The following is a 25,188-nucleotide window of genomic DNA, read 5'->3' as shown; positions in this document are numbered from 1 at the left end:
AGAGTTCAAACCAGCCTCAACTATATGAAACCTTACCTCAAAAACAAACAAACAAATAACAACAAAAATGTAAATTTATGTATATTAATTTTATGTTTATAGAAATTAGAGAATTTAGGGACTGGACTGAATTTTGCTTGTCACTCTATGAGAATGCTGTGCAGGCTGTTAGCAGTTCAAAGTCACTGTCATTGGGCCAGCGAGATGGCTCAGTGGACAAAGGACCAAGTTCCATCCCTGGGACCCACGTAGTGGAAGGAGAGAACTGACTCCTACAGCGTGTTCTCTCCCACCACACATGCAGCGCAGTTCACACTCTCTCCAAAGTGAATGAATAAATGCGATAATTAAAAATGTAGCTGGGCGGTGGTGGCGCACGCCTTTAATCCCAGCACTCGGGAGGCAGAGGCAGGCGGATCTCTGTGAGTTCAAGGCCAGCCTGGTCTACAGAGCTAGTTCCAGGACAGGCTCCAAAAACTACAGAGAAACCCTGTCTCAAAAAATCCAAAAAAAAAAAAAAATTAAAAATGTAAAGATTGCTATCTTCTAACCATGATTCACTGTCTTCTTCTTTGATGTCTCTTTCAGAGCTGATGTTCCTGGAAACGAGCGCACTGACTGGTGAGAACGTCGAAGAGGCTTTCATGCAGTGTGCAAGGAAAATACTTAACAAAATCGAATCAGGTAAGTCTTCCCTGACCTCAGCTGTGGGTTTTACCCTGTAGCTCAACAGTGCCCCCTGCTGCTTGCTGGAGTAGTACAGCATCCCTAAACAGCATGCCAGTCACACTCGCCTGAGTACAGACTCATAGCCATTTTCTTGGTCCTCAGGTGAGCTGGACCCGGAGAGAATGGGCTCTGGCATCCAGTATGGAGACGCTGCCCTGAGACAGCTACGGTCACCACGGCGTACACAGGCCCCAAATGCACAGGAGTGTGGCTGCTAGGCATGCCAGCAATACAGGTGGGTGCTGGAGGCCCTGCGTGCTGGACAGAAAAGAGAGGGTGTGAAATTGCAATGGGAGGGTTGGGGAGAGCAGGAGAGGAGATCCATAGTCAGAGGTGTGCTCAACAGGACCAACCCTGCAGGAATTCCTCCCGACCACTCAGAGGCAAAGGCAGGGCACACAGAGCCCTGTGGATCTGCTGGGGCAGCAATTCCTTCTCAGTAAACCATGGAGCAGACTTGGCCTCACTGAAGCCTCCCGGGAGCATCTCTAAAACCAGCAAGCTCGCCATAAACATTTTTTTCTTGTTTTTTTGAGACAGGGTTTCTCTGTATGTCCCTGGCTGTCCTGGTACTCGCTCTGTAGACCAGGCTGGCCTGGACTCAGAGATCTGCCTGCCTCTGCTGGGATTAAAGATGTGCCACCATTGCCCAGCTATTATACTTTGACAGCTCTCTCCCATTTACCACAGTGACCTTTTGTGTCAGGGAAGTTGAAGCAGGAGCTCACTATATAGCCCAAGATGGGCCTACCACCTTATGACCCTCCTCCTGCTTCAGCCTCCCAAATACTGGGATCACGTGTGTATGCCATCCTGCCCAGCTCACCGTGGCATTGCCTAGCAGGATGAGCTAGTGTTAATCCAAAGGTGAAACTGTCCTGTCCATTGGGCTGTGAGCTGTTTTGCATTTACAACCACACAGGTATCTAACCACACTTAATGTTTCTCAGGTTCCGTGGCGGTTTTTGGAGTGCAGCTGCTGGAGCCAGAAGAGTCTGGAGTCTCTACTGCCACCTTTTCTACTCCGCACAGAAGCAGATCTTCATGGGGGAAGCCGCAGTGCACACTGGCAGACAGGGCTCAGCAGCCACACTGCGAACTCACTCAGTGGACAGTACCTTTCGATGCCACACATATGCAAAGATCCCCGCCCCATGTCTACCCCTTCCTGTTCCGAGAAACCAAGCTTCTGCTGCACACAGCCTGGCCCTTTCCTCCAGCACAGAGCCAGTGCTGATAGAGTCCTGCACCCAATGAAGCTCTTCTTTTTCAGCTCACAGGAAATGCAGTTTGTGAATGTGCGCGTGCTTTTCCCATCGTGTTGGTCACACACGACTCAGTATCAAAGGACTCTGGCGCTGAGAGCCAGCACATTTCTTATTTAATCCCTCTTGCCCTTTCTACACCGTGTCTGTGACCCACACCTGAAACGCTAACCCTCAAGGACTCACTGTCATCTGGAAATAAAGTGCAACCGAGTGTCTCACGCACCCTGCACTGTCCTGCTCTGTGGACTGCAAGGCTCTTAGCTGAGGTCAGTGCAAGAGCTGCCATGGGCCCAGGTCAACCTGCCCATCTTGTTCTGCTTCCACATGGCCCTCGACCTCCATGGTCTGTCTCTCATCGTGAGGGCATCTGTGCCTCTTCTTCCACATCACCCTTGACCTCCATGGTCTGTCTCTCATCGTGAGGGCATCTGGGCCTCTTCTTCCACATCACCCTCGACCTCCATGGTCTGTCTCTCATCGTGAGGGCATCTGGGCCTCTTCTTCCACATCACCCTCGACCTCCATGGTCTGTCTCTCATCGTGAGGGCATCTGGGCCTCTTCTTCCACATCTTACATTGTTTTGTAGTCATTTTCAGCAAACTCGCTACCTCTAGCAAAGGAGTCTGTTTGTGAGGAAACCTTGGGCTCAGCAGTGAAGTGCTTCCTTCCACGCGTGTGAGGCCCTGCCTGGATTCGATCCCCAGCAAGCACCTCCACACCACACACATTGTCCTTCTGCCAGGTGCGGTGGCACACATCTCTAATCTCAGTAGCCTGGGACAGCAGGAGGCAGTCATGACCTTAAAACCATCTGGAGCTAGAGAGGCCGGAGTGGATACAGGGTAGAGGTGGATCACACAAAATTCCTCTGCAGCAGTTCTTGAATACATAAATGACTCACTGTATATCATCATCAAATTGGCCTGGTTTTCGTTTGAGACTAGGATGACCTCAAATTCAAGGAGATCCATCTACCTGCCTGTCTTGTCAAGAGTTCTGAGATTAAAGGCGTGTGCCACCACACCCAGGAAAGCCTGTTTTCCTAACAAGCACTATTTCCTGAGTACTACCTTTCTTGTGCAAACTTTAATATGACCAAACTTCATTTCTCTTTTATTTAAAACATTCTCCATCGTTGAGATTTTCTCTTCGGCAATGCTGTTTGATTTCCACCTGACCAGATCTTCTGTCATGAATTTCTAGTTTAATTCTACAACAGCCACAAGCATACAATGCATAATCTTATTTTTTTTTTTTTGGACTGACAAGGTTTGTTTTATACAACAGGATTGGTGTCTTGGTAATGCTGTGTCCCTGGGAGTTTGCAGGACTGAGGGGGAAGGGAGCTGGAGCTCCTGACTGTTGGCTCTTCATCACCAGGCTCTCCTGCGTTGTGGCAGTTCTCACCTGTTATCTCTAGTGTCCAGCTCTTACCCTGAACTTAGCAGTCCCATCAGATTCCTATTTGTAGGCAACTCATCCAACTCTGGGCCCTTCCACACAGCCCTTGCCTCAGTCCGACACAGCTGCTAGCCACAGGCTGTCTCCACTTACCTCTATCACTCTGTGGGCGTGATGCTCATGTTCTGCAGAGTCACGTGGGACCCAGGAATTCTCAGCATCTTCACAGCACGGTTGACATGGAAACATGAAGGCATTGCATACATAGAAGTTTGGTTTCTTTTACATTTTTAAAATGCTTTTCAGCTTCTCTGAACCTGCTTTCTTTTAGGCTAAACGTTTTTAGTATTATCTCTTTTTCTTATAAAATGTAGTCTTTAGTATTATCTCATTATAAAATGTAGTCTTTTCAGACGCCCCCTTTAAGATAGGGTCTCACTCTAGCTCAAGCTGGTCCCATACTCATGGCGGTCCCGCCTCAACCTCCCTCATGCTGGGATTATGGTGTGTGCCAGCATGCCCCGCTCTGGCTACAGAATCCCCAGGTGACATGTTTCTTTTCACTCTGGCCTCCACGATCTCCATGAAGAATGTGTCATTGTTCAAACTGTCAGTGCAATGTGTGGCTTTCTTTGAGCACTTCCTGGTATCTTAGTTCTCGGCAGTTTGAGGAGGGTGCATCTGGATGGGTATTGTGACAGGGTCTCACTACGTAGCCAGATGTGGCCTCAAACTCAAATCCTCTTGCCTTAGTCCCCCGGTGCCGGGATGGCAGGTGCTCAGTGCATCCCTTTGAGCTTCTCCCACATGGAGTTCACGCAGCATCTTGACTCTTCTAGTTTTATATCTTTCATCAGATTGAGTTTCCAGCCATTGCTCATTCCAATCTTTGAACGCCTTCATCATCTTTCTCATCTCCCATGCCACAGGTCCCCATGAAACTCTTTTCATCTGTTCTCTTTCTGCTGTTCAGACTGCTGATTCTCCATCCTGTCATTGAGTCTATCCAGCTGTGCTCGTTCACAGTTCCAGTATTTTCATTTAGAGGTTGGTTTTTGAGATAGTCTTGCTCTGTAACTCTGATTGACCTGAAACTCCCTGTGGAGCTCAAACTTGCAACAGGTCTCCTGCCTCTACCTCCCCAATTCTGGGATTAAGATGTCCCCCAACACATCTGCCTGTTCACTTCTTTTTGTCATCATTATCCACATTCTAATCTTTGAGAGCGTTCTGGTTGCTCATTAGAGCTATTTCAATGTCTGTATCAATATCTGCGGTCTTCCCTCCTGAGCCTCCCAGTTCTGATGCTGAATGGTACGGCCATGGCCTCACTGACGCTTAAGGGTTTAACTTTGTGGAGGTGACCTTGTTTGAACCCGCCTTCTGTCAGGTGGATCCCAATTCAGCATCAATCCCAGACACTAAAACCAGACACTGTGTTTATTTGGACCTTCCCTACCTGTGTCCCCTGCTGGTTCAGTTTCCTTTGGTCTGCTAGTTAGGAGCAGTGTGAACTAAGCCATAGCGCTGCCCACCCAGCCTGTGTTGTTTCTCACTCAACATAAGCTTAGAATAAGGGGAAACTTTCCTAAATGCAAATTTGTTATTATTTAAGAAATCCAGGATGCTGGGTATATCGCAGGATTGAGGGCTGACAAACTCCAGCTTCCATCCTGTGGGAGTGAATACAAGAATTCCCCCAGATTCTCCAGATTTTCCTACAAGAAGAGGTACTAGGGAACCATCATAGATTGCATTCCCGGACACCTTCCATGGTGCTGACTCTGACGCCTTAGAAAGCCTGGCGGTTGAGCAGCTGGTCCTCACGGGATCTTACCTGAGATGCTCTGCAGGGATGTGCCCCAGGAGCTGAACAGCCACCTCATGATATGCTGATTATGCCTGGTGTAACTGTGTCTTGTACAAGCCTAGGTTAAAGAAAAGAGGGAAGACATTCATAGACATACAAATGATGGGTGGACCAGTTTACAGAGACCTCAATATGCCATTCACTCGCCTTTTAGAGTTGGTAGCAAAAAATACGTAGCTGCTGCCAACCTAAAGTCTACCTGTTTTGAAGAGTGGGAAATATAACTCACTTGGCAGAGTAACCACCTAACATGCATGAAGCCCCGGATTCTTCCCTCCCCAGAACCACATTGACTAAGTGTAGTGATATATACCTGTAATCCCAGCAGTTGAGAGGTAGAGACAAGAAAAGCAGAAAGTTCAAGGTCATCCTTGGCTATTTAGTTCCAGAGCCAGCCTGGGCTACATGAGACCCTGTCTTTAATAAGAAGAAAAATAACCAGGCATGGAGGCAGATGCACTTGGGAGGCAGAGGTAGTCGGATCTACTGAGTGAGTTCCAGGATAATCACGGTACATAGAGACTCCAGGTCATGTTGAAAGGGCAGCATTTATACCACACGGAGTATACATACAGCAAAGACCTTACCTGGGCCAGGTGACTGCAGAATTGGCCATGGCATAGCACGAGTTTATCCATAAGTAGACCATCCAGCTATGCTGGTTTTCCTGAGCAGTGAACCTACCCGGAAAGCAAGCCTCTCCCCCTCTTCTCCAACACTGCTGCTGCCGCCAGTGTCACGGGGTCTCACTCCATTTACCTTCTCTGAAGACGTTTTTAGTCGGAAAGCTGGGCAGAACTCTCTTTGGCTGCTGTTTTGTTTCTCGCCACGTGGGGACCCCAGTGCCTCCTCCATGCCAGGCAAACCGAGCTACATCCCCAGAACGTAGGCTATGTCTGGAAATGACACCTTCAACAACAGCCCCTTTGCTAGCTCTTTTCTTACAATACAGTCCAGTTGTTGTGAGCAAACACCTTTGAATTAGCAGCCAACCTTCAACGAAACACAGTGACAAAGATGTTGCATGGGAACCGAGAGACGCATGCGCTGCTGCACTGTGAGCAGGTGAGACCACCTACGAAGCCTTCAGTAGCTGGAACATGGCTAACCATGTTAGAGATTCCATGGGGGTGGAGCGGAGGAGCAGACACATAAGCAACACCAAGTATGCAGATGTCTTCTCAGCACAGTTTAGGAGACATTTCTATCCTCTCCCCACCCTCGTCACTGCGCAGAACCGGGCATTCTCTCCTCAGTGTTCTATTGTTAGCTCTGAGGCAGAAGTAGCATAAAAACCCAAAACACTTACGGAAACATTTTTTAATTAAGACCTTAAAATCAAAATTTTAAAAAGACTTGTGTATCATTTATTTTAAATATGATGGTATTCTCAAACATTTTCAGACATTTCCAGCATGGAAGCTAACTTTAAATTATCTCACTGCCTTGAAACGTGTCCTGTATTAGCTCCTAGGACAGGAAAAAAGCTGTTGCTAAGATCAATTTGTTAAAAATTTCATAGGCTCACCGGGCGGTGGTGGTCCACGCCTTTAATCCCAGCACTAGGGGAGGCAGAGCCAGGTGGATCTCTGTGAGTTTGAGGCCAGCCTGGTCTACAAGAGCTAGTTCCAGGACAGACTCCAAAGCTACAGAGAAACCCTGTCTTGGAAAAAAAAAAAAATTTATAGGCTTAAAAGGTAACCACCACCTTTTGAAAGGGAGAAAAATTGAAGCCTAAGCACTAGGGACTTGGGTGTGGGAGTCACAGCTAATCCATATGCACTTCCTTGTGGTGTATGAACATTAAATATTCCCCCAAGTCCTGATCGTTTGTGCTCTGTGTAAAAAGAAGGTGGCAAAGACACCAGCATGGCTCTCAGCACACCTCAGCCTGTTCTTCACCACACATGCAGAAGGATATGTGTGTCTTCTACACATGTCTGAAGGCCAGGGTGGGGGTCCTGTGTCCTCCTCCCCGCCCCCCGTCTTTCTGAGATTGTTGGGTGCAACTTGATGATGGAGGGCTGGGCGGGGAACACAGACCTTCAAGGCACAGCATTAAAAAGAGTAAAATACTCAACAAACTGGGCCACTGCCCCAGTCACCCTGCCTGTGTGACATCTGGGGACTATGTGGTCAATAGAGTCACGAACAAGGTTGTATTTGGACAACTTGGACAACATGTAGAACTTACTCTTTAATTAAATACACACCTCACTGGGAGGGCTCTGTACACAAGGGTCTATACAAAATAGGCAAATATTTTTAAAGTTTTTTTAAAACACTCATGATTCTTCAGTATGCATTTTCAAAGCTTCATACAGTTTTAGGATGACATCGTGTGATGATTTTATATGGAATGAAATCAGTTTGTGTTCTAGAAATTATCATACTCAAAAAGCCAAAGGAAAAATATCACGGAAAGGCTCAGCCACACGCCCAGTTTTACCCAACAAACTCAGCTGCTGAGTGGGTGTGGGCAAAAGATCTCCCTGCCTCTCAGGAAGAACATGGTGCTCGTCTTCTGAGCGTCCCTTCAGCAGGATGGAGAAGGCACCCATCTCATGGAAACCTAGGTTTTTTTAAAACCATCTTTTTAACCCTGACAGTTGTCCTCTACTAGAGGAAGGACATTCCCAGCCAGGCTGGCACATGCCCTGTTGTCCATAGTTGGGCAGCACTGAGTCGTCACATTTTCAGCCTACACTATCAGCACCGTGCATCATGAAGCCTTCCTTCATCACGGTCTACGGAAGGGAAAGCAAAGGGAGGTGATGGCACACTCGTGCTGTCTGCTGGTCCCATCCCCACAGCCCAAGCAAACTCAGTTCATTAAAGGTCATTTCGAATTTCAGGTTTTCCATATCATCGTCTGCTCTCTCCGGAGAGGGGCTTGGCAGGTCAGACTTAACGAGCGGCTGACTCTACCCTGTGTACTCTAACGAGAAATGCTGCAGTTAAAAGACTATGACGCTGACTCAAAAGAAATGTCACCATTAGACACGGACTGCACGTCACGTCACTCACTGGAATGTCCCAGAACTACTAAATTATAAGTTAAATGAATGTCTAAGTGACAATTTAAGAAGAAAAGGTGACCATTGCTCTGGCCAGAAAAATTCTTAAATATCATAGTCTACATGGAGGTGAGGAGAAATGAAATGTCCAGTGCCATTGCTCAGCAGCTGCCAAAGTCCTAATTCATCGGAAACAGCATCATCTCACGCTTGTGCCCTTGCTTTCCTTGCTGCTCCCTGAGGCCAGCTGCACAGACGTCGTGCCTGTGAGCCCTGCACTGTGGGACGGGATGCCCCTGCCAGCTGTGGAATGTGGTGCTGATCAAAAAGGACAGCTCGGACCATGCGAGAGGAGGGTGTGGGTGGGAGCGCCTAGAGCCAGTTAAAGGCATTCGGTGTGGGTATCTCCAAAGGTTAAAATCTTTAAAATAAAACTCTTACAAGAATATCAAGACTTGGGGACTTGTCTTCATAAACAAGCCAACATCTATGGCTTCGAGAGTCTGCCCTAACTACTAAGGCAGGTGACCAACCATCACGAAAGCAAAACCATCTCTTGAAAATTCCTAAGAGGAGCCTTGCAGGACCAGTTGATTTCTGCCACCCATACGTGGTCTCATTTGACGGTTTTGGTTTTCCTTTTCTCTCATAAACACTTGAAAGAGGATGTGCCAGCATCTAGGCCCTGGCTGAGTAGCACCGCATGTACTCCGTCAGCCATGGGTTCTCTGCGGAAGTTGGCTTTACCGTCCGGTTCTTCTCCACATCCACGGAGTGAGCCCGCTGCCTCTGGGCAGCCAATCTCCTTTTTTCCACCTGTCTTCTGTTCTTGGCTCGAAGTGCAGATTCATGAATCTAAAGAAAGTTCAGAGATAAAGGTAGTAGCCTAAGTGGCTAAAGGACCAATTCTGAACAATATCTAACTAAAAGTCTGGGGATGTAGCTCAGTTCAGCCTAGTACAGATGAAGCCCTAGGTTCTATCCCTAGGCATGGTGGTACACACCTGTTATCCCAGCACCTGGGAGGTGGAAGCATGAGGATCTTAAGTTCAAAGCCATCCTTGGCTACATGAGAAGCTCAATGCCAGCCTGGGATACACAAGACTATCTTACATTACCAGCCTGATTCCCTGACGCAAGGAGTCAAGTCCTACCAATCTATGGCATCAGCGCTTCACAGAATAAACCATCCTGCCACCACAGTTCACCCTGTTACCAATGACAGCAATGCTGAGCACAAAAAATTAAATTTTAGGGCTGAAAGATCACTCAGAGGCCAACACAGTACTGTTCTTGCAAAGGACCTAAGTTCAATTCCCGGAGTCCAAACTGGGTGACTCACAGCTGTCTGTAACTAGTTCCAAGCAGATATGATGCCTCGGGCCTCTGAAATCACCAGCACTAACACACACAGACCCACACACATATACATAACTAAAAATAAAATTTTTTTAAAAAATAAAAGTTTAGATAGAAACGGCAAACATCTAACTTTCATGTGATCTAGGATCAACTTGGCAAAACTTGTTTTGTTTTGCTTTTTTGAGACAGGATCTTGCTATGTAGCTGTTTGGCCTGGAACTCACTACATAGATCAGACTGGCTATGAATTTCCAGGGATCCTCCTGTCTCTGCCTCCCAAGCACTGAGATTATAGGCGTGCCACCACACCAAGCTCTGGAAATCTGTGGGAACTCCTCCACAGTGCACACGTAAAAGAGTCTGAGTTTTTGACAAGGCTTTAAAACACTGCACAGAAAATGGAGACAGCCAGGCGCAGGCACATAGCCTGTATTCCCAGAATTTGGTAGGTAGAGATAGGGAGATCAGAAGTTCAAGGTCATCCTCAGCTAGGTAGTAAGTTTCAGGCCTGTGGTTACATGAGATCCTGTCTCCAAATATAATAATAAAACAAGAAAAACTGTCAGGGGAGTTTATCCTGTGACAGATATGTACACTGTTAAACTAGTCCCAGAGACTCGTCAGAATTCTCTGCTAACAGCAGCCTCCTTGTCTCAGATTTCACTTCAAATAAACAGCATCTGCCACCTAGCTGCTCTGGGCACTGCCCGGCATTACAGGGACACTGAGTTTGCAGTTTCTCTTTCTGCCTGCTCTTCGGACATCCCTGGCATCCAGCTGGTGCTAACACGGTAACTGTTTCAAGACGGACCATACCCTCTCTGTCCCCCTGTCTAAAATATCTCTGGTCTTGAGAGAATATCAAGCCAAGACTGAGTCAGATGATTGGAGCTCCATGGAACAAAACACCATTGCATACACATAGGAAAGCAGCAAGCTGAATTTCATCAAAAGGGAAACAGAGGTACCCAGAAGATGCCAAGTAGTCAGACATGCCAAGGAGAAAGCCTTGGTCAAAGACCCAGGTTAGCAAAGCTGAGGGAAAATGAGACCTCTCAGGGGATGGCTCCAGCTCCCAGCATACTTTTCCCCTGTGGCCCAGGCCACAGAGCTCAAAAACTACAGTGACATCTGCCTCTTCTCCTGGCTGTAGCCCCAGTCCACCAAAGTCTACTCCATCTTCCTAGTGACCAGAGACCCCTTCTTTTGGCTTCGACGGACCCCACACCACCCGAGGACCTCCCATGGCCCAGAGCATCGGCAGCCATGGCTAGACTCGCCCTTCTGAGGCACACCTCATGCACAGGGGCTGATGCACAGACGTTGTGCGTCTTCTGGCTCCCCGTGTCCATCTGTTTCTCTCCCCAGCCATACAGAGCAAATGGGTGCTTGTTCTCTTTTATTTTGCTTGCTGATCTTTGGGGGCTTCTGGCTGCTTTCTTACTTCCTCTGGCAAATAAGGCACTAGGCTGCTGTCGAGGGTCGGGGCCAGGGGCCACCCTGTCAGTCTCTCTTGTCGCAGTCTGTTGTTCGGGTTTTCCTTCTGTGTCCTTTTTTGGTGGTGCTTTTGAAAAAAGGGATGAGACAAGATGGAAACACTTTAAATCAAGTTTATATATAATTACTTAACTGAAGTTGAAAAATAATAATGCTTCATCAAGTCAGTTACACACTTATTATGGTTAAACTCAACAGGCTTTACTTAAAGCAAGATATGAGAACAAATCAGCAGAATAACTGTCATTTACCCCATCTTAAAAATTGACAAAATCAAAGCAATTCCAAGGCAACCTGGATGGCCACCTTCAGGATCCATCATCTCGACGAGGAGTGAGTACACACACCTGGGAGCTCCCTCCACAAGCCCCGGGGTGTGTGCTCCTCTCTGTGTGCCTTCTCTGGGACAGACAGGCTGTCCTCACCAGGCGGCTACTTAAGGTTGGTTTCTGAGTCACTCCCTGAGTTCCAGAATTTTGCTTCCTCTTTGATGCATGTTGATGGGAAACCTTACCTGTGCCTCCAAAGAGGCAATTGTCCACCTGAGCCTAAGGGCACCTGTCACAACAGGATGTGGTCACCGCAGCAGCTCTCCTGACTATAGCCCTTTACAGCATCCCCACAACAGATGATGAAACGGAAGTGACTGCATGAGTCAAGGTCCCAGTGTTGGGCTTGAATACTAATGTCCTCACAGGCTGGGGAATCTGAACAACTCCAGCCGGTGGTGCTGTTGGAGGAGGTGGTGAAAGTCTGGGAGATGCAGTCTTGACGGAGGAAGTGAGTCACTATAGGATGAGTGTTATGGGCTAGAGCTTGACTCCAGTTTCGACCTAACTTCTGTTTCCTGAACCATCAAGAAGCTTGAAGCTGCCATGAACTCTGCCATATCTCCCCATCACGATGGACCACGACCTCTCCAAGCACAGTCAAAATAAACCTTTCCACCCTTCAGTTATTTCTTCTCAGGAATCCGGTCACAGTGATGAGGAAAATAACTGACATGTATGGTGTGTGGAGCCTGAACGGTGTCAGCAACCCTGGGAAAATGGAGGGAAATGATGTGGTACACGGTTGCCCAACCTGAGGTGAATATCAGGTATGAAAGAATGCTCCAGAATGTCTCTAATTTCCCTTACCTACCTTTTGGGATTTTGACATTTTAATGTGCACACACACACACCTTTGTACGACACGATGTTTGTATAAATCCTTCCTGAGCCTGCTTCCTTCCTGCCTACACACACACTGGAATATGAGCTCCGCGTGCATCACCCGTGGCTCAGGCATCACACACCCTCCTCCATCAGCTGCTGCAGAGCTTGGCTCCCCTCAGAGGAAGACCCTCAGCCCTGCTGCCCTTGGCTAGGCATCTGATTCATAGTCCTCTATGGGAGAGTATACCATGTGGGCAAGTCAGACAGGGCATGCTGACTGTAGGAAACCTTACTCCCGCCTTAGCTTTGGCCTCAGCTCTAACAACCCTTAAGTATCAGGTGACACAAGCCAAGCCTGGGGTCTAACATCTCCATCCTGCAGCAGGCTGTAACCCCAGCGGTAGATCACAGGGTGAAGGAACACCAGATTGCACCTCATCCCAGGAACTTAAGTCCGCTCACTGCCCAAATACCTTTCTGCATGTTATACCCATACTCTTCCTCACCTTAGTGTATGTTGAGGAAAAGAGGGACCCTTGAAGCCAAAGCAAAGAGAAAAAGTAGCACAGAGCAGGACCTACGTAGATCAAATATAGAGAATGAGAAACTGTAGCGACCTGAGTTTTGAGTTCCTTTTCCTCCTCTCCTTCAGATCTCCCAGGGCAGCCTGTCCAGAGAGGACAATAATGTCTTTCTTTGAGGAAAAAACCAGATGCTGACCATGAAGAGACCTAAAGAAGAAGTGTTCACTGAAAGGGAAGAGGGAAGGATCAACAGCTCTAAGCACAAGTGCGCACGCAGAGTCTCCCACTCCAGGCTGGGAGCAGGTGGGAAAGAAAGCCTTTCTGTGCCAAACTTGGATTGGAAGTGGGAGTGATTATACCTTAGAAACCATGGGGAGTTATGGGAGGATTTTAAGCTTAGAAACGATGTGGTCCTGTCTGTATTTTAGGGTGAGTTGGATAAAAGAATAGGGCCAAGTACCTGCCAGGAAAAGCTGACAACAGACCAGGGTAAACAGACACACCGGCACCATGCTGGCATGGGTGTGGGGCAGGAGAACCTGACTGGTTTCCATGAATGTTCTAAGCAGATGGTCCTCCTATCCGTGGACCCGAGGTGTCCCAGGCATGAAGGACGGAACTGTACAGGATGAAACAGACAGACAGGCTGCCAGAAGATATCCACAGGCACCTGGAGAGAGACGGCAGGCTGGGGCTAGATTCTGAGTGCACAGGACTGCCCAGAAAAATGTGGAGCAGGAGGCCAAAAGGGTACAGTTGGGTCCCTGGGACACTTATTTAATGATCTGGAAGAGAAGGAACCCAAGAGTAGGACACAGGAAGGATATCTAATAAAGAAAAGAAACCAGAAGAAAACCTAAGGAAGTGCCACATTCCACAGAAGTCAGCATGATGATGGATGGAAACCCTACAACTCATCAGTAAAGCTATGGTAGGAGCAGGAGGGGGCAGGAGGGTCAGAGATCAAGCCAAGTGACCGAGCAGTGGAGACTGCTCCACTGGGCTACTGGATCAACCTCAACCCTCCTTTACCACAAGGACCCAAAATAGCTCAGTGAAGGACAAAAGTCACTGCCCACAGGACCTAGGCAGGACCCCAGCATCCAAATGACTCCTACAAATAACCTCACACAATTACCAGTGTCACAAAAGACAAGCCCAGCACCCAAGAAAAAGATAATGATGCTGAGAGAACCAGCTGGAGCAATAGACGCAAGATACTTAAATTATCATCTTCAGACGGTGACATAACCGTGCTTACACTCTGTGCTTAAGAAAAAAGATAACGCATGAAAACTATCCCCAGCAGGAGACAAAAGACAGACAGAACAGAAGAAAAGAGACAGAACGTAATTGCTGTAATTTTAACATTTATAAAACTCTCAAAATAGTGCCTGGTACAAGGTAATTAGATATAAGTATATGCTTTTAAGATCCTATTTGAAAGAATGATGTTCAAAATAAGGATATTTTCAGGCAAACAAAAACAGTATTTCCCACAAGATTCAGGGGAAGACTGCAACATTTTTCTCATCAACTGAGAGGACATTCAAATTAAAATAAATCCAGTCTTCAGAATGGAGTTGCCCAATATAATAGCCTTTAGCCGCATGTGGCTATTAAAATAAATCCAAGTAAATTAAAAGTAAAATGAGAAGATTGTGCCCCTCTGCTAGGCATGTCTGCCAGGCCAGCCATTCAGAATCACCACAGAGGACGCTATAGAAATGCATCAACTACCACAGAGCTCTTCTGAGTAGTCCTGTCGAAAAGAAGAAAACACCAGAACAACAAATGACCCAGTGGGGTAGAGCGAACAAACACAAGGCAGCTGGAGGTGCTACATCCCATCAAGCAGAGGTGGGACACACTCAAGCTTTTCATAACCAAAGGGAATCCACACATACACAGAACTGGACTTACATAAACTTCTCTCAATCATTAGGAAAATGAAGTTAGTGCATCAAAAAATAACTTTCAAAAATCTCTTTCATTTTTGAGCCCAATGTGGCAGCTAACACTCATAACCCCAGCACTAGGCAGACTAATAAGGAGGATTATTGTAAATTTGAGATCAGCCTGGTCTACACAGTGAGTTTTAGGCCAGCTTGGTATATGATAATTACATATAAATTCACGTTTTTAAAATCCTATTTGAACAAAGGATGTTTACTGAGTGAAGCCCAGTTTCAAAACAGCAACAACAAAAATTTCCATTTTTGAAATCTGAAAACACATCTAGGGGCTGAAGAAACGGCTCACTGGGGAAGAGTATTTGCTGCATAAGCCTGAGGACCTGAGTTCAGATCCTAGAACACATGTAAAAAGTCAAGTGTAACATTGGGCATCTGTAACCCAGCACTAGGGTTGAGGGCGGGGCAGAATAGGGTCATTGCAGTTCACCAGCCACCATCCTAGCTCAAGTTCAGTGGGAGAGTCTGTCTCAAGGCAATAGGGTAGACAGTGGCAAAGCAGAACAGTTGACATCCTCCTCTGGCTACACACTACACACACACACACACACACACAGAGAGAGAGAGAGAGAGAGAGAGAGAGAGAGAGAGAGAGAGAGAGAGAGAGAAAGAGAGAGAGAGAGGAGAGAAACTATTAAATGAGTCAAAACCAAAACACACAGTTGTAAAACACACAAAGTACTTAATGCCAGGAACTGTGTACTTTAAGGTTAAAATAGTAAACTTTGTGTTCTATACATTTTACCACAAATTGAAGTTTCTATTGCAATCACACTTGGGAGATGGAAGCAAAGCAATTGAGCTTAAGGTCACCTCTGCTGTACACTAAATCTGGTACCAACCTGGGTTATGAGATAACAAGTGCCCATAATCCCTGGGAAGTGGATGGAGGACCTCTAGCTCAAGGTCAGCTTGGGCTGTGTAGCAAGACCCTTAAATAAAACAAAACCAGTGCATGGTGGCTTTAATAGCAGCACTCAGAGGCAGAGGCAGGTGGATCTCTGAGTTCAAGGCCAGCTAGTCTACACAAGGAGTTCCAGGACAAACCTATCTGACAGGGTTTCTATCCTAAGTACAGACCCTGTGTCAAAAATCCCAAACCAAAAAAGCAAACAACACCGCCACCAAAACAGAGTCAGGCATGATGGTGGTAACCCTTTAATTCTAGCATTCAAGAGGCAGAGGCAGGAGAATCTGTGAGTTTGAGGCCAGTCTGACCACATGTGAGTTCCAAGTTATCAGAGGTACACAGCGAGACCCCCAAGAAAAGAATCCACATAGATAAAAGTTCGTTTGGTTAAAAAAAAAAAAAATTGGGGCCGGGCGGTGGTGGCGCACGCCTTTAATCCCAGCACTCGGGAGGCAGAGGCAGGCGGATCTCTGTGAGTTCGAGACCAGCCTGGTCTACAAGCGCTAGTTCCAGGACAGGAACCAAAACCACAGAGAAACCCTGTCTCGAAAAAACAAAAAAAAACAAACAAAAAAAAATTGGTAAAACAAAACAAAAAGTTAAAATCATAAGCCTCTGGCAAACCTAATCAAGAAAGAAAGGAATAGGCCAGGCACAGTATATGTCTTTAATCCTAGCACGGCAAGTGGGTCTCTTGTGCAAGGACAGCTAGTCTACATAAGAGCTCTAGGCAGCTAGGCTTCTAAAGAAAGCACACTAAGGGAGAGACGTTGTCTGATCCACAGGGAAAGTGGAAGGGCGGAGCCCTGTGTCCAGTCTGTTTTATTGTGTGCTATCCGAAAGACCATCTCCACACAACGAGGAAAGCCCAGCACAGGAGGGAGCCTTGCAAGTGCTGAGACAGCTCAGCTGGTCTCTCAGCAGAAGCCAAGGATAATACAAAGTGTGCCAGCCTCGGAAAGGGGCCTGTGTCTGGCTCAGAGGCTACAACGCTTCAGGAATGGAGTGGGTTTGGCTGAGTTCAGGTAACGGTCTTGCAGCAATGGATAACCCTCGCATACTCTTTCTCTTTTAGCTCTGGCTCGACAGGAACTCACAATGGAGACCAGGCCAGCCTCGAACTCACAGAGATCCGCCTGATTCCCAAGCTGGGGTTAAAGTAATGTGTCGCTACTGCCAACACCACCACCACACCACCCAGCCTCTTCCTTTCCTTTCCTCCCTGAATGCCAGAGGACTATTTAAAGATGGAGAAGCAGAGGGATACTGCTCCTGGGACCCCAGCACAGCAAAAGCCAGGGTGCTAACTTCCTAACAGGCCTCAGCACAGAGTGCTCTGGGGAACTGTCCTCCTGGGTTCCAAGTGTGTGGCAGACTGGCTGGTTCCCCAGGGTGTGACTGAGGCACCATCTGGGAGGGGCACACAGGAGACTCCCAGAGGGTAAGTTCTAAACTCCCCAGAGAAACACCTGTGTCTCTCTCTGATAGAGCCAATAAGCAACCCCAAGACTCCACATCCAGGTTCCCCAGGGCACTCTCAGGCCTCACCATTAAATATGACCAGATAGGTTAGGAGCAGACATCTGGATATAACCCCCATTGTGTGTGTGTGTGTGTGTGTGTGTGTGTGTGTGTGTGTGTGTGTGTACGCACATATGTGTGGAGGGTAGAGCACAACTCACAGAAGTTGGTTCTTTCCTTGCACTATGTGGGATCCAGGATCACATTCAAGTCTTCCGACTTGCAGCAAGCACCTTTGTCTTCTGAGCCATCTCAGCAGCCCACGGGTGCACATTTAGACAGAAGAGACAGAGATGGGTGCAGAAGTTCACCCTGTAGTACCAGCTAGCCAGGATGAAGTGGAAGGATGGAGAGTTCAAGACCGATATGAGAGGCTGTAGAGGTGGCTCAGTGGTTAAGAGCACTGGCTGCTCTTCCAGAGGACCTGAGTTCCGTTCCCAGCGGTGACACTGGCGGCTCAACCCCAGCCCCGGTTGATCTGATCCCTCTTCTGGTCTCCCTCAGGACCATAATCACATGGGCAAAACACTTATACACATAAACCAATTTCTTTTTTTCCTCAGAGAGGGTCTTACTACATAGCATTGGCTGTCCTGGAACTGTGTAAATCAAGCTGACCTTGAATTCACAGAGGCCCACCTGCCTCTGCCTTCTGAGTGCTGGGATTAAAGGCCTGGACCGCCATGACCAGCAATAAAATAAAATTCTTAATTTAAAATGTTAGGAGGCTTGATTCAAGAGGATTATCAGCCAACAAAGAAAGAAAACAACGTGGGTATGGTGAGATAAACCTATAACCCTAGCCGGGCGGTGGTGGCGCACGCCTTTAATCCCAGCACTCGGGAGGCAGAGGCAGGTGAATCTCTGTGAGTTCGAGACCAGCCTGGTCTACAAGAGCTAGTTCCAGGACAGGCTCCAAAACCACAGAGAAACCCTGTCTCGAAAAACCAAAAAAAAAAAAAAAAAAAAAAAAAAAAAAAAAAACCTATAACCCTAGCACTCAGAAGTCTGGAGCAGGAAATTCTTAACAATGTGAATTTAGTCTGGGCTAGAGTATGAGACCTTGTCTCAAAGACAGAGAGGAGAGGGCTGGGAGGGGCTCAATAAGAGGAGGGGAGAGAAGAAAAAGACAGTGAAACAAAGCAGAGGAAATAAATGTAAGTAGTGTTAGGAAATCTTGATCCGCAAGACGCTTCCATACTCAAAGAGTCCAGTACAGTGAATGAGTGAAGACAGAAAGGACACCACTGAATCACAGAACGCCTGGAAGAAAAACATCCTCTGAAAGCTGCTGCCTCCCACCAAGAAATGCTGAGACAAGAAGCAGCAAGAGCGAGGGGTAGGCATGAGGGGGAAATGGGGCAGGATTACTTTCCTAACTTTAAACAGGTTGTTGAAAATAAGGCACATGTAAACCTAATCAAATAAGTAAAATGTAGTTGAAAAATGTGACTACGGACTAAGGAACTGGAGGCAGGCTGGCAGCCTAACATTTTAGCTGCTGTGGAGCAGCGGTGACACACTTGCCTAGCACGGAGAAGCCCTGTGTTGCATCCCCAGTAGCACAAAAGTAAATCTGGAGGCAGTCTTCATTACTGTTCAAAGCAAGATGGGTAGCAAGTTAGAGAATTCCTACTAACCAAGCACTCCCACCTCCAACATGGCACCAGGAACTTAAAAGGAACTTAGCACAGCCATTTTTCAAATAAGAAAAAGAAGTCACCAGATCCCATTCATTTGGGGAAAAAAAAAAAGAAGAAAGGCCTCCAGAGAGCAATACAGATTTTTTTAAGCGATACAGAATTACAAGCAAAAAGAAAAAAGGGGGAGGATATATTCTGCTAAACACACAAAGAGAAACAAAACCCTCTAATAATATCTTTTACAAGGAGAATACAGTATACTGTTGTCAAGAACCTAATACTTTTGCAAGCAGAGGGCAATGCCCTCCTATGATTCCCAGTACATGGAGGATTCAGAGTTTAGTCAGCCTGGGCCTAAAACAGGAAAGAAAAAATTACACTAACAATAAGCTTGATACTTTTTTGCTCTTTGAAATAAGGTCTTATGTATCTATCCCAGCTGACCTGGAACTCTTGAACTTCCAGTCTCGACCTAAGGGCTGGAATTATAAGCACCGCCACATCTGTTTGTGCTGAGGATGGAACCCACGGCTTCACGCATGTAAACAAGACCTCTACCAGCTGAGCTGCCCAGAGTTTGAGATGGCACGCATGCTTAACTTGATTTCAGCATTACACACTGCATACAACCGTGAAAACATGGCAAGGGAAACTATAAGTGTGCATAGTTTTTATTTACCTTTTTTTTAATTTCTAAAAGAAACTAGAGGGTCAGTTGCACAGTGTGGTGTTTTTTTTTGTTTTTTTTTTTTGGTTTTTCGAGACAGGGTTTCTCTGTGGTTTTGGAGCCTGTCCTGGAACTAGCTCTTGTAGACCAGGCTGGTCTCGAACTCACAGAGATCCTCCTGCCTCTGCCTCCCAAGTGCTGGGATTAAAGGCGTGCGCCACCACCACCCGGCTGCACAGTGTTTTCTTAGATACACAGAGTATTGAATTCCACTTCCAGCACCATAACCCCCCCAAAAGAGAAATATAATAATAATAATAATAATAATAATAATAATAATAATTCAAGAAGGCTTCCCAGAATTAAACATGGAAATTGGGAACTACAGAGCGATTCAGCGGTTAAAAGCACTGGCTGCTCTTCCTGAACCCAGGTTCTGTTCCAAGCACCCACAAGGAAGCTTACAACCTCCAGTTCCAGGGGATACAACGCTTCTTCTGCCCTCTTAGGGCACTGCATGGACACAGTGCCAGGACACACACACAAGTAAAACACACACATAAAATCCAGAATAAAGGAAACTAGATTTACGAGTTTGGTTCAAGCGACTTTCAGGTGACTTACATCAATTCCTGAGAGTAACAAGAGACAAAAGGTTCCAACAGCCCTCCTCAGGGCAGTTAAAGGTACGGTTCAAGAATCAGAAGTCAAGGAGGGAGGTGGTGGCGCACGCCTTTAATCACAGCACTCTGAGTTCCAGGACAGACAGGGCAAAACAAAGAAACCCTGTCTTGGAAAAAACAAAACAAACAAAAGAATCAGAAGTCACAGCAAAAAAAAAAAAAAAAAGTCACAGCAATGGAGCAACGCCTCCAGATAGTTTAGAAACAATGAACCATCATCACAAACTCAAAAATTATGATTATTTTTAAACAATGGTCTCAGAACTTCAACTTTTCACTCATCCTTTCTTAACTGATAAGATGACCTCTAGCATGAGTCAGAACATGACCGCGGTTCCCACCTGTGAGAGAGAAGCTGTAAGGGCCTGACGCAATGCCGAGGTCCCTCTTTAGACAACAAGCATCAATCAAGCCAGCCATGAGGGCGGCAGGCAGGCCAGGCAGAAGTAGGTCGGTGGCCCCGGGGGATGAGCTAAGGTGAGTATGATGGTGAGCCACTGGACTGGCTACATTGTAAGAGGAAGAAAAGGGACCCGGAGGAGCGAAGTGGGTCAGCTCTGAGCGCTCCTCCATTTCCATGGGCCAGTACCACATAGACTGTGACAGCTAGGAAGAATGTGTGCCACCAGACACGTGTGTTAATGCTAGGAGGATAGAAATAAAAGCCAAGGTGAAAAAAAAAAAACGGGAAATATCAATTAGTGTCAACAAAGGTATACAGAAGCAAATACCAGCCAAACATGATGATGCTCACCTGTGGGCTCAGCTACTCGGGAAACTGGGACAGGAGGATGTTTTAAGCCTAGTAGTTTGAGGCCAACCAAGGCAACCCAGTAAGACTTGGCCCCAAAATAAGGATACAAATACAAAGTGGCTGGGCTTGGTAGCACAGACCTTATTATACCAGCTACTCATTTTGGAGACTGAAACAGAAGAATCACAAGTTTGAGGCCAGCCTGAGCTACAGAGGATGTTCAAGGCCGGTGTGGTTTAGTAAGACCCTATCTCAAAACCGAAAGATACAAAGAGAACTAGGGATGTAGTTTAGTGGTAGAGCATTTGCCTAGCATGCTCAAGGTCCTGAATTCAATTTTCAGTACCACAAAGGAAAAAAGGGGGAAAGCAGAGGAGCTTGAAGTGGGTAGCTGCTGGGGGGCACCATGATTTTCTAAGAAGCTTCCCGGAGCTACAAGATTCTTCATGCAAAAATGCCTTGTAGCCAGGCAACGGTGGCTAAGCTTTTACTCCCTGCACTTGGGAGGAAGAGGCAGGCAGATCTTGAGTCTGGGGCCAGCCTGATCTACAGAGTAAGTTCTGGGGTAGCCAGAGCTACACAAAGAAATCCCGTCTTAAAAAAAACAATGGCTTGCAGTAAAAATAAGACGAATATATTTTAGAGCAAGGCAATCAGTGGCTCACCAGTCTAGCATACAAAGCACCAGAAGCATTTCTCATACTGACACTGGCCCACAGGAGCCACGCAAAAGAATTGGTTATGGGGAATCCGAAGCAGGACACATCTTCTATATTCCCTAATGCCTACACACCAAAAATTTTAGCAGGGATTTAGCGAATCTTTGGGGTTGTTCTCAGCATCTCCATGGAAACACAAATAATCATGAACTCGGGGCACTCCTACGTAGGCAAATGCGGGCACCAAAAAAGTGCTGTCAACAGTTTTCATAGAGCCAGGAACACTGATAGCGGGTAACCCCATCAAACCACGGAGTGAAAAATAAAAGCCTGGTACTCATTCAGATAAAATAAACCTCATAGTTAGCTAGGGCTCAGTTTGCACCGGAATAACTGGGAGCCACGCTCCTAGTCCACACACACACACACACCTTCTGCCACTCCAGTTTCTAACCATATCACTGAAGCATCAGGAGTGGCTGTCACAAGCGACCCAATGACGATGACAGGCGACCCCGCCAGGCAGGAACTGAGAATAGTCAAACAAAGTAACCAAGAGTAAAGCAATCGGATCCTTTCAGACTCTGTCTTTGTTTACAAAACTGAGATTAAAAACAAAGGCCTCATTTTATGACTCTTTGAAGGCAGGATGAGAAAATGCGTATTTCTAGACGAGTGATTGAGTAATGACTTTTTTATTCATAAGCTCTCAAGGAGGTGGCTGACAACCATTGTGATCTCCAGTTGTGCTAAAGCACCGCCCTGAGCCCCGGCACCCTACAGGCCCCTCTGCTGACAGACCCACTTCGCAACAGCGGGAAAAGTGGCTCACAGCCTAACCAGGGTGTGCGGCTGGCACCAGCGTACACAAAGAGGGTTCGTCCACAAACACGCACACCATTCTTCAGAGACAGCGCGGCCAGGCCAAGGAGTTCACACAGACAACCGTGACCCCATTATGACAGCTCAGGGGTTCTTAACTTCGTGGATCATCTTTGAGATGAAAAGCGCCTGTCGCAAAGAGGGATGCGCAGAAAGAAACAGATCCGCCATCTGGTGGACTGAGGGCTCACTGTGCCCGCCACTGCCTTGCGACCAAGGACTCCAGACCCGGGGATAGGGTAGGGTAGGATACGGTACGGTGGGGAGGGTGGGCTCTTAGAGGTCATAAAAGGCTCCGCCAAGAGTTACCAAATTAGAGAAATCCGGGGTGGGAGAGCGGAGACGCGGCCGGCACTTTCTCGTCTTAGTTCAGCAAGCGGATTCTGTCAACCCCAACCAAACCAAACCAAAACAGGAAGCGCCCGCCCGGAGGCGGCAGAAACGCGCAGCTCGGAGCGACCCACCGTGCCCGTACCTGGTAGCACTGTGTCCTGCTCCTCCGCGTCCCCAACCTCCGCGCCCCGCAGCTCCGCGCCGCGCTCCCCCACCGTCTGCTCCTCCTCCCGCGCGGAGGACGCCAAGGGCTCCCCTAAAGGATCCCTGGGCGCCGGACTGGGTGAAGCCGAGCTGTCTGAGGGGCTGTCCGGGCCCCAGGCGTCCCAGAGCCAGGGCGCGTGCGCCTGCTCCAGCAGCCGGCGGCCCAGGCGGTAGCGCAGCAGCTCGCGGTAGCACGGCGCATACTCGTCCCAGCGCGGCTCCCGGTAGCGCTTCATGTACTCGCTCTTCACCCCACTGCCCGGGGACATGGTGCCGCGCGCCGCAGACTGCCCGCTCTGCGCCGCCGCCTTTGGGCTCGACCCGACTCAGAGGCCCGGCCCGCCGCGCCGTTCAAACCCAGAGCCCCGCCCGGACCGGAGGGCGGAGGCTGGGGCAAGCAAGGGCGGGAAGGGGGCGGGTCTGTGACGGGGTGATTCTGGGAGAGGGGCGGAGTCCTGGCGGGGGCGGAGTCTCGGGCCGGGAGGGACCGGTGGTTCAGGTAGCCGCGGGGGCGGGGTTCCAGGAGGGCTTCCAGGAGACGCGACCTAGCTAAGAGGAGTGGTACTCGTGGGTGCTAATCTGGGGTCGGCTCCACTGGGTAGGGGTAGAGGTGTAGACTACCGGACTCAGGGTGGCGAGGCTGGGTATCTAGGTCCCCAAGCACCCTCCTAGGTGGGGAGTGGGGACTGGACTCCGGGAGCAGCAGCCTTACCTCCTGCGCGTTCGATCCTGCGCGCTCCGGAGGTCAGCAGAGATCTTGGCGCTGCAGCTACAGGGTGTCCAGCGTTACCACCAGCGCGTCCTTCACCAAGATGTCGCCGATGGAGCGGCGGCCCCGCGGTCCTACGGCAGCCGGAGGCGAAGGATCCGCCCCAGCCTGAAGCCTGCACCTCCCCGCACGCCCGCCGGGCCCCCGCCCGCCTGGGACGCTGCCTGTGAACCCCCAGCTCGCTCGCCTACTCGCTACTGGCACCCTCGGGAGCAGGCTTCAGCTGTAGCTGCAACCTGTGCCTGTGAGCAACCAGCACCTGGGCCAGACCCAAATCATGTGTTCCGCTTCCTTCCTTTCTGTTCACAACGAAGGGCGAACAGAAAGGCCTTAAGTTTTTTTTTTTTTCTTATTGTAATACATTCCCTTCCCTTGCCCCGCTTTTTGAAACAAATCTCATGTAGCCAAGGCTGGCCTAGAACTCATTCCAGAGCCCAAGCTGGTCTTGACTCCTGATCCTTCTGCTTCAACCTCACAAGTACTGGGATTACAAGTGCAAGCCGCCTCACCTGCCCTCACCCTAATCTACAGGTCAATTTTTGTAAAATAAATAAATAAATAACAAATAAATAAAACCTACCCCCTCACCCTCCGTCCTGCCTCCTCCGGGGCTCAAGGGCCTGGCTCAGATCTTTGACTTGGGCTCTGTCAAAATGTAGAGTTACAGGGTTGTTACTGTTGCAATCCTGCGCTACAGATTGTTTTTGTAGAAAGAAGTCTTGATGCAGTCATTTGCTACGGGGAAGGTTTAAAGGGAAAGGCATTCAGAAAAGACAGCCATAGTTCAAAAAATGGGCCCAAGCCAGGATGTGTAGCCATTTCCACTTAGCAAATTAACTCTTGAGATTTCTGCAGTGCAGATTAACCCTTTCTTAGCTGAAAGTCCTGAATGAAAGACACTGAGCCAGCAGGGTGGTTCAAAACACAGGCTACCTGGCTGTCCTGAGAACCTGAACTCATATCTAGTATTGTGGGATTGTCCAGAGCCATTTTCTGGTAGGAATTAAGGAAGCTGCTGCTGAGATTCCCACAGAGGCCAGGCTTCTCTCCCTACTCCTCAACAAGCCCTAGGAAATTTCTCATTGCATTCCCCTTTTATTTAAACTGACTGGACTGATGTATGGTGTTAGCAACCAAAACAAGCTTATAAATATTTAGTCACTAGGCATGGTGGCACACCTGTAACCCTGGCACTTGACAGTCTCAGAGGCTATAGAAGACCTTGTCTCCAAAACTAGACAAATAATTTTTGAATAGTGTGGAAGAGATGACAAGACTTCAGAGTAGGGTTAGAATGTCTCAGCTTTTGCTTCCTGATTGCAAAATTAATGGATTGGGTCACCTGTGGAGCCTGCCTATAACCC

General features: G+C 48.0%; 2 protein-coding genes across 4 annotated transcripts in view; one reads left to right on the top strand and one right to left on the bottom strand.

The window, feature by feature from the left end:
• Window positions 1-7,148, top strand: part of Rab4a (RAB4A, member RAS oncogene family) — a 28,657-nt gene extending 21,509 nt beyond the window's left edge. Inside the window, exons 6-8 of the mRNA XM_057753306.1 lie at window positions 589-684; window positions 832-964; window positions 1,680-7,148. Coding sequence (XP_057609289.1) covers window positions 589-684; window positions 832-947 — 212 coding nt within the window. The 3' untranslated portion in view covers window positions 948-964; window positions 1,680-7,148. The remainder of the gene's footprint in view (window positions 1-588; window positions 685-831; window positions 965-1,679) is intronic.
• Window positions 7,149-7,446: 298 nt separating this feature from the next.
• Ccsap (centriole, cilia and spindle associated protein) lies at window positions 7,447-24,103 on the bottom strand. Of its 3 annotated transcripts, none has more exons than XM_057753304.1 (4): window positions 23,768-24,103; window positions 22,994-23,604; window positions 10,944-11,212; window positions 7,447-9,141 (listed from the first exon to the last, which is right to left on the bottom strand). In XM_057753304.1, exons 2-4 carry the CDS (start codon window positions 23,322-23,324, stop codon window positions 8,965-8,967), a joined length of 777 nt encoding a protein of 258 aa, XP_057609287.1. In that variant the 5' UTR covers window positions 23,325-23,604; window positions 23,768-24,103; the 3' UTR covers window positions 7,447-8,964. The 3 variants fall into 3 exon arrangements, with proteins under 3 accessions (XP_057609287.1, XP_057609288.1, XP_057609286.1); XM_057753305.1 differs by having other exon boundaries at window positions 22,994-23,600; window positions 23,768-23,902; XM_057753303.1 differs by having other exon boundaries at window positions 22,994-24,103.
• Window positions 24,104-25,188: the final 1,085 nt, after the last annotated feature.

The sequence above is a fragment of the Chionomys nivalis genome, chromosome 21 (genome assembly GCF_950005125.1).
Source record: "Chionomys nivalis chromosome 21, mChiNiv1.1, whole genome shotgun sequence".
In the NCBI taxonomy this organism is placed as follows: Eukaryota; Metazoa; Chordata; class Mammalia; order Rodentia; family Cricetidae; genus Chionomys; species Chionomys nivalis.
This window is presented reverse-complemented; position numbering and strand designations above follow the sequence as displayed.

Coding starts and splice junctions, on each gene's coding strand:
- Ccsap (XM_057753303.1), bottom strand. CDS start 23,324: ATGTCCCCGGGCAGTGGGGTGAAGAGCGAGTACATGAAGCGCTACCGG. Junction 11,213..22,993: donor GCAGGACACAGTGCTACCAG/GTACGGGCACGG, acceptor TTTTTTCAAAAG/CACCACCAAAAAAGGACACA. Junction 9,142..10,943: donor CATCAGCCCCTGTGCATGAG/GTGTGCCTCAGA, acceptor AACTTTCTTTAG/ATTCATGAATCTGCACTTCG.